Here is a 9127-nt window from a genome sequence, read left to right as displayed (position 1 = left end):
AATGCCTGTTTCCTTTTTCTAACAAATTCTATTGTACAGGTTGAGACTATGCTGGGTGGTCTATTATGACCTGCCCTACTCAACACAACACTACTATTTTCTGCTTAATCGCAGTGGGATCAATCATGATCTGTCTCTCCTAAGTACGAGGACCTCTGTCGCAAATATTGATTTTTCGCTTTGGAACCTGGGCAGGAGTGGAAGGCATCTGTTACGTCCGCTTGGCGCACAAAAGCGCCACTCCTCAGACAAACACAAACATGTCCATTTGAAACCGTAACCCCACAGATAGAGTACTTGCAAGGACCAATTGCATCTCTCTAGGAGGAAGAATGGACAACTGTCCCTAACTGATCAGGGAAAGAGGGGCACCCCTGCCTAAAAGTGTAGTCATCGTCTTGATAAAGGCGGCCCCACTGTCTTCTACTGACCTGACTATCCCTGATCAGCTCTGTCTGTCCCTTCTATGGGTTAACCCCCCATAGCCCTGCTCCGTCTCCCTGCTATGGGGGATTAACCTATAGCCTGCTTTGTCTCTCCCTGCTATGAGGTTTTCTGAGGGATATCCCTATAGCGCAGAGCGAGTGGCAGGGCAAGAGAGAGGGGCAGAGATACATGGTATCTCACAGGGATTCCCATAGCAACTAGCAAATAGGGATATCCCTATAGCACAGAGAGAGTGGCAGGGCTAGAGAGAGGGGCAGAGATACATGGTATCTCATAGACATTCCCATAGAGGGGGCAGAGCAATAGGGGCAGGGCTTGATGTGGATCCCACTAGCCCTGCCCTTCCACCCACGCTCTCGGGGAAGCCCTCAGGGAAAGCACTGTAACCTTGCCCCCCTCTCGCTCCCTGCTATAGGGAAATCCCTTGTGGAGAGAGGTAGAGGGAGTCTCCTACTGCCCCCTGCTGCTGGGAAATTGCCCAGCAGTGGGGCTGGTGGAATACCCCTCTTCTTACAGCAGAACATTTAAAATGTGCTGCCCAGAAGCACATTTTTAATGTCCTGTTGTAAATTCCGGTTAGTCCCCATGGGGATTAAGGGAACCCTTGGGGACTAACTTCTTATTAGAAGTGCGTTCTGTGTGCTGCTAGCAGCACAAAAAAAATGCTCGTCTGATCGAGGCCTAAGGCCTCAGTCACACGGGTGCATCGGCACCCGTACACCGGCGCCGATGCGCCCGTGTGACTGACACCAGCAGACGGACGTACCTGCAGACAGCCGTCTCTCTGCAGCGCTGGAGGAAAGAACATGTGACCGGCTTTATTGCCGGTCATGTGTTCTTTCCTCCGGCGCTGCAGAGAGACGGCCATCTGCAGGTACGTCCGTCTCCTTCCTGCAGTCACATCGGCGCCGGTGTACGGGTGCCAATGCGCCCGTGTGACTGCGGCCTTATAGTTATTGTGCCCCTACAGTTTTGTTTAACCACATTTGTTCTCTCTTATTTCTAAAGGGTTTATTGGCATACGGTAAGTGTATATCAATCACAACCTATATTTAGGAGCCTTAGAAAAATATCCCATTTATTTTTGTGTTTTTTTTAGACCATGACCATATTTATGCCATTAAATAGTCAATGCACAATTTCTAAACTTTTGACATGTTGAAGCATCATGTCAAAAGTTTTGAACAATGGGGGTTCCACTGCTGAGTGGCCCCGCTGATCACCAAAACTAGATGACTGCAGTGCTCACCTGAGTATTGTGCCCCTTCGGCTATCTTTGCTGCTTGTTGGCTCCTCTCGGTAGCTGAAGATGGGTGCATAGCAGTCTATAGAGATCCATATGTGTCTGTCTTCAGCTGCTGAAAGGAGCAAACAGGTAGCAAAACAGCTAAAAGGTCACAACACTCGGGGGAGTACTGCAGTCCCCTCAATTTGGGGGCCTCTCAGCAGCAGGATGGTTAAAAAAAAGAAACCCTACAAGGTAATATTAAATTATTTAAATGTGCATAATTGCCAGAAGGTGTTTCTTTTCTCTGTTTTAGGGTCCAAAATTCTCAGGCATATATAAACCTACCTTAACATCAGTGACATAGTATGGGGCACTGAGATTGCTGTGGCACCGTAGATCATGAAGGGCCCTAACATTACAAATTACATGTGATAGTAGCTACCCCCATTACAGATTTTGCATTGAAACACAAAAGTTTCAAGTTCCCCTCTGCCCAACATGTTAAAACATAGGTAAGACTATGTAAAACAATAGTTATTACGTAGCCAAATGGAGAGTAAATCCGATTATGTGTGATTATCTTTGTTTTTTTTGTCTAATATATACGTACATTAATAAAACTATTATAGACTTTCTTAGATTATGGCACGAAATAGGTTTTCATATTGATTCAAAGTTTATAATGTCAGTCAGTAGACCTTTTAGTTATATGTATATAGCATTTTAAACAGAAGCTTACTGTATAGTGGTCTGGGAGAAGCTTCTGAAAATTAGTGGAAGCAAAATAATACAATAGTCACATAGTCACAGTGAATACTGAACAATCTTCAGTGATGGTAACAAAGTCATTCTGTTTAGTTGGCAAAATGTCAGCAGGTTGCAAATGCTGTAGAGGATGTATATAAAGACCTCGACACTCCTGTTATATGGTATTAGAGGCTGATAGCGATCAACTAGCCATAAGGCAAAATGGGAAAGGTAAGAAGAGGAGTTCCTTCATTTGCACATAATGCTTGTACTTAGCATATTTTATGATACATTAATGGTATTTAATAATTGTATAGCATATTTTGAAATTTAGAGCTAAAAGTTGTGTATTTTTGTTGCATTATTTTAATCCACTCATTCAAGTAAATGAGTTGACTGTACAATATTGCCAATAAGCTTAATTCAAATATTGATATATAAAGAATAATATGGATATTAAATAGGAACTGTCATATTAAAAACTTTGCATAAATAAACAATATCAAATACAAAAAACATTGTGGTATTGTTCTCCGTAAGAGAAAAAAAATAATTCTGCAGCTTTGATACTGGCTTGAGATGAGCGAACGTACTCATTTAGGGCGTTTTTGCACTCGAGCACCGCTTTTTCCGAATAACTGACTATTCGGGCGAAAAGATTCGGGGGGCGCCGGGGGTGAGCAGGGGGTTGCAGAGGGGAGTGGAGGGGGAGAAAGAGAAAGCCCCCCCTGTTCCCTACTGCTACCCCCCGCTCCACCACGCCGCCCACCGAATCTTTTCGTCCGAGTAGTCAGTTACTCGGAAAAAGCGGTGCTCGAGTGCAATGACACCCTAAACGAGTAAATTCGCTCATCTCTAATACTGGCTAATCTAATCTAAATAAGCCTACATGCTTTATCTTGCACCACACTGTGACCCCTTTGCTTTAACTTTGGTGGATGATGTTGGTGTCATTACATGACACACATGCTCACCAGTGCCGTAAAATCATCAAATATGAGTTTAATACATTCAGGGACTGTCAGGCGGGTTGAAAATTACAATGTTAAGTCTATGGGAGGAGCTGCTGTGCATCAGGCATGCGCAATAGAGAGAGACAGTGAAAGAAAGAGCGATAGAGAGACAGCAATAGAGAGAGACAATGATAGAAAGACAGACAGAGAGAGAGCAATAGAGAGACAGAGTGAGAGAGCGATAGAGAGAGACAGTGAGAGAAAGAGCAATAGAAACAGAGAGAAAGTGATAGAGAGATAGAGAGAGAGCAATAGACAGAGATAGATAGTGAGACAGACAGAAAGAGAGCAATAGAGAGACAGACAGAGTGATAGAGAGACAGACAGAGAGAGCGATAGAGAGACAGACAGAGAGAGCAATAGAGAGACAGAGTGAGAGAGCGATAGAGAGAGACAGTGAGAGAAAGAGCAATAGAAACAGAGAGAAAGTGATAGAGAGAGAGCAATAGACAGAGATAGATAGTGAGACAGACAGAGAGAGAGCAATAGAGAGACAGACAGAGTGATAGAGAGACAGACAGAGAGAGCGATAGAGAGACAGACAGAGAGAGCAATAGAGAGACAGACAGAAGGGGAGCAATAGAGAAACAGACAGAACAAGATAGATAGTGAGAAAGACAGAGAGAGAGAGCAATGGAGAGACAGAGTGATAGAGAGAAAAACAGAATGAGAGAGACAGACAGAGAGAGTGATAGAAAGACCCAGAAAAAGCGATAGAGAGACCCAGAGAAAGCGATAGAGAGACAGAGAGAGAGCAATCGAGAGACAAAGAGAGAGAGCAAGAGACAGACGGGGGACAGACAAAGAGAGAAAGAAAGGGAACAAAAGAGATAGACAGAGAGACAGAGTGATACCGAGATAGAAAGAGAGACAGAGGGAGATAGACAGACAAAAACAGAGAGAGAGACAGACAAACAACGAAAGAGACAGATATAGAGAAAGATAGGCAGACAGATAGAAAAACAAATAGACAGAGAGACAGACAAACAGAGAGAAAGCGATAGACAGAGTGAGAGACAGACAAACAGAGAGAAAGACAGACAAACAGAGAGAGACCTGTAGGCTTTTTTATATTAGATATCTGCTCCAAATACAAAGTGACACTCTAAATAATCACCTAACTAAGCAGATTTAGAAGTTCACAACCACCACTTTTGAAACATTTTATGTTTGCGTAGCGAACATCGGGTCAATCTAGTGAAAATAAATGAGCTTGTAAGGCTTCTTGATCAGGCTTACGCCTATTGAAGAGGTCAAGAAGCCTTGAAAGCTTGCTATAAAATTACTTATTTTTGTTAACCATTAAACGATTTTCTATCTACAATATTATTTTGCTTATTTTACTGAAAACAATCACATTTTGTTCTAATAGCTCACAGGGCACCAAACTTTTTTCAAGCAACTTTCTAACAGATCAGCTAATTGAGGGATAGACTACATGCTCTATAGAAGCCTATGGGGAGGGGAGGAGGAGAAAAAAGTATCTGAAGGGTGAGAGAAAAGCAGAAAGACACACAGATTTGCTGCTTGCTCTCTTGTTTACAGTCTCACACCAGTGCTGGATTCACAGTTACAGTGATGAATAATATTCTCCATGTTGCTGCTATTGCACTTGATAGTTTTCTGCAGAGACCAGGAAGGAGGTTCTCCATTTCTCTGTGTGTGCAGTACATGGGAGGCATCGTAGTTAGCACCAACTAGGTCAGGGAAAACTAAGAATTAGAGATATAGCCTGCAGAGGAGAAAAGTGGTGATAATGACATATACAGGTCGTATAATTACCAGAAATAGTGTTATTCCTCATGTAGACACACAGCAGCCTTTTCTGAAAAGTCACCTAACACAGCAGGTACACTATCCTTTAATTTCAGATACAAAAATACCTTTATTTTGTTTTAGTTCACACTGGGGATGACAGATAGATAGATCTTTATTGATACAAGTGTATTTGACATCCAGAAGAAGAAAAGTAAAAGCAAACAAAGCCAAAAAATAGCCAAAGCAAAAAAAAGTACTACACTGTAAGGGCTCATTTGCACAAACGTATATCATTCGGGTTTTCATGCCCGGCCGATATACGCTTCCATCTAAGCAGTTCCCCCCTTCCATCCCCTTCACCGGCTCTCTGTCTCTCTCCCATCTGACCCCCTCCCATTGCAAACGCGGACAGGAGGAGAGAGACAGAGAGACGGTGAGTGGGAGGGAAGGGGGAACTGCTTAGATAAAGCGTATATCGGCCGGCCATGAAAATGCGGTCCGATATATGCTTGTGTAAATAAGCCCTTATATTGTCTCAACCTTTGACAGCAATCCAGGGCATAATGGTCTCCAATGAAACGTATTGTAAATATCCCAAACAAAATGGCACTTGTTAGTTTACTGCACATACAGGAGTTATATCAAAATAAGATTGAGCATGTATATGTACAAGTATATCAACCTCATACATCCAAAACCAATGTTGATTTGCTCTGTCCTCACTTTCCCTTGGAGGAGGGAAGGGCAGTATGTCTGTCTGTACGGGATTTTCCACTGTCAATTTTTACTATCATGTGAGGTCTGTGGGGAAGGTTGCACCAGTAACACTTCACACTGCCTATGATGTCACTAGGCCCCACATCTATGTAAAATATACTCTGTGTCAAGCCAGAGGCAAAAACATTCATTTACATATTTGTTTGTAGGCATCTGTTTAAGCAGCTTTTGCTTATATATGTATAGTTTATCTAAAAAACGCATGATGCACATAGTGCTTCAGTTCCATGTTGTTTACTGACTATATAAAATTTGTGACCTAATAGAAAAGTAGTATAGTGTGGCTGAAAGTGGCATGCCCCAATTCTGTATTTTTTTAAATCTTTGTAGATTATCTTCTACGAGGACAGGAATTTCCAGGGTCGCTCTCATGAGTGTAACTCTGAATGCTCAGACTTGTCTTCATACTTCAGACGCTGTAACTCCATCCGTGTACATAGTGGAAACTGGATCCTATATGAACACTCTAATTACAGAGGACACCAGTACTTTCTCCATAGAGGAGAGTATCCTGACTTCCAACAATGGATGGGCTATAATGACTCCATTAGGTCTTGTCGCATAAGTCCTCAGGTCAGTTGTTTTTATGATGTTTTTTTTTTCATTGACTTCTGACATTGTAATAGGTGACTAATGTTAGCATTTCATTGTATAATGGTTTGCAAAATTTACAAAGCATCTTACTTGTCAAGAGAATGTCAAGATTAACATCAAAAGTGAACCAATGCTTTGAGCCAAAGAGCAGAGATGAAGGTCTCCCAAAATATTATATATACAGTATGTGAGGTCTATGTATATGGGCTTTTTGTCCAAAGGTGACCAAGGAAACCATTGAGCACCCTACAAATTACCATGTGGATCCTTTGGTCTCCAATAGTTTATCACAAAGTGTCCCTTGTGTTCCTGTAACACTCTACCAGTGATTGTGAACCATGAAATCAGTTGTGTTCCTTATACAGTATGTAATCAAATAGACAGTAGGAAGCTTCTTTTAAGGTGACAGTTAACCCTCTTATCTGCTGGAATCCTGCACAGGTTGGTACAGTATGTCTGCAACTAATACAACATGTAACTATCTATTTATCTATCTATCTCATATCTATCTATCTATCTATCTATCTATCTATCTATCTATCTATCTATCTATCTATCTATCTCCTATCTATCTATCTATCTATCTATCTATCTATCTATCTATCTATCTATCTATCTATCTATCTGTTATCTCATATGATAAACACAACAGATTATAGATAAATCAGAAACTATTCGTATAACTTTTTCATTTTTAATCCCGTAGTACTATTTATTGTAAATCTATGCTTTTTAATGTTACCAGCACCAGGGATCATTCAGAATCAGAATCTATGAAAAAGAAAATTTCAGAGGTCAGATGATGGAATTCAGTGAAGATTGTCCTCATGTCTTCGATAGATTCCGCTACAATGACATCCACTCTTGCCATGTGCATGATGGATATTGGATGTTTTATGATGAACCCAATTATAGAGGACGTCAGTATTACCTGAGACCAGGAGAGTACAGGAGATTCAGCGACTGGGGATCCTCCAACCCCAGAATTAGTTCCTTCAGGCGTGTCCATCATTTCTATTAAAATCATTGAAATCCTAACATTTCTTTATTTAAAGAATAGAAATATTATTTGCTTCCAGAGTGGTGTATTGTATATAATGAAATATTTCATTGCTGAATCTATTATTAAATAAATACAATACAAAAACACATTCCTGGATAACTCTGTACTGATTTAGTCTTATTATTTACTATTTCATCAAACTACTAATGACCACATGTCTGTAAGTATGTGAGTGCGTCTCATAGCTCGGCTCTCTGGCTACATCATAGCCCAACCTCCTGGTGATTTCATAGCCATGCCCCTGGTACATCATAGCCCGCCTCTGGCCCCGTTATAGCTCCGCCCCCTGCCGCTGTTATGGCAGGTCCTAAGACACTGAGAATGCAACTAAGCCGTTGTTATGTCAGACACAACTCAGCGGTCCTGACAGGAGACACTTACCTACCGCCCGCTGGCGGGCTGAAGGACCTGTGGTGACATCATTGCTGTGGGAGAAGCCATTTTGGAGTTTGGTAGTACTGTATACTGGATAAGTCAACAGAAAGTACCAGGACCTGTGATGATGTCACCATTATGTGATCACCTGTGTGGGTGGAGTCAGGGATCACATGACCAGTGGCTCATCACTATATCCAAGAGCTATGTGTGTCATGTGTGCAATCAGCATAAATGTGTAATGTGTATAGTCAGCATGGATGTATGTCATGTAGCACAGCTGTGTTTGCGACACGCATGTCATGTAGCAGAGCTGAGTTTGCAACATGCACATGTACTGTGGCATAGTTGTGTCTGTCACGTGCATATAATGTAGCAGAGCTGTGTTTGTACCATGCTCCTGTCATGTACAAAAGCTGTGTCTGTGACGCTCATGTCATGTAGCAAAGCTGAGTTTGTAACATGCATATACTGTGGCACAGCTGTATCTGTCACGCATATATAATGTAGTAGAGCTGTGTTTGTACCATGCGCATATCATGTGTCAGGCGCACGTAACGTACCACATCTGGGTCTGTGACGCCCATGTCATGTAGCAGAGTTGAGTTTGTAACATGCGCAGGTACTGTGGCACAGCTGCATCTGTCACGCGCATATAATGTAGCAGAGCTGTATTTGTACCATGCGCATGTCATGTCTGTCAGGTGCATGTTATGTACCAAAGCTGAGTCTGTGATGGGCATGTCAGGTAGCAGAGCTGTGTCTGTCAGGTGCATGGCATGTAGCACAGCTGTATGTGTCTGTCACACGCCCATGTACCACAGATGTGTGTGTGATGTACATGTAGCAAAGCTGTGTGGCACATTGCGCCACCAGAAACACTGGTACTATAATTTCCTAATAATTACTAGTCTCACCTTAAAGAGTATCTGAATAGAAGAAAGAGGTTCTCAGCAGCACAGCATATATCCTCACATAGAGCCAGGCAAAACAGTGTGCAAACGCCAGTCAAGAAGCCTAAACCAGAAAGGCTCCGGGGGTGCAATCAAGATAAAGAAAATAGTGACTGGCAGCATTCAGCAATGTAGAAAAATACAAGATTTATTTCCCCAGAGAAGAACGATG

General features: G+C 42.1%; 1 protein-coding gene across 2 annotated transcripts; it reads left to right on the top strand.

Moving 5' to 3' along the window:
* Nucleotides 1-1615: 1615 nt before the first annotated feature.
* Nucleotides 1616-7585, top strand: LOC136577542 (gamma-crystallin-3-like). Of its 2 annotated transcripts, none has more exons than XM_066577457.1 (3): nt 1616-1624; nt 6301-6543; nt 7310-7585. In XM_066577457.1, the coding sequence occupies exons 1-3, from the start codon at nt 1616-1618 to the stop codon at nt 7583-7585; spliced, it is 528 nt and encodes a 175-aa protein (XP_066433554.1). The 2 variants fall into 2 exon arrangements, with proteins under 2 accessions (XP_066433554.1, XP_066433553.1); XM_066577456.1 differs by lacking the exon at nt 1616-1624 and adding an exon at nt 2645-2653.
* The last annotated feature ends 1542 nt before the right edge of the window (nt 7586-9127 follow it).

The sequence above is a fragment of the Eleutherodactylus coqui genome, chromosome 8 (assembly GCF_035609145.1).
Source record: "Eleutherodactylus coqui strain aEleCoq1 chromosome 8, aEleCoq1.hap1, whole genome shotgun sequence".
Lineage (NCBI taxonomy): Eukaryota > Metazoa > Chordata > Amphibia > Anura > Eleutherodactylidae > Eleutherodactylus > Eleutherodactylus coqui.
The sequence above is the reverse complement of the archived record's forward strand: the minus strand, read 5'-3'. Positions and strand labels throughout refer to the sequence as shown.

Coding starts and splice junctions, on each gene's coding strand:
- LOC136577542 (XM_066577457.1), top strand. Junction 6,544..7,309: donor CTTGTCGCATAAGTCCTCAG/GTCAGTTGTTTT, acceptor TAATGTTACCAG/CACCAGGGATCATTCAGAAT.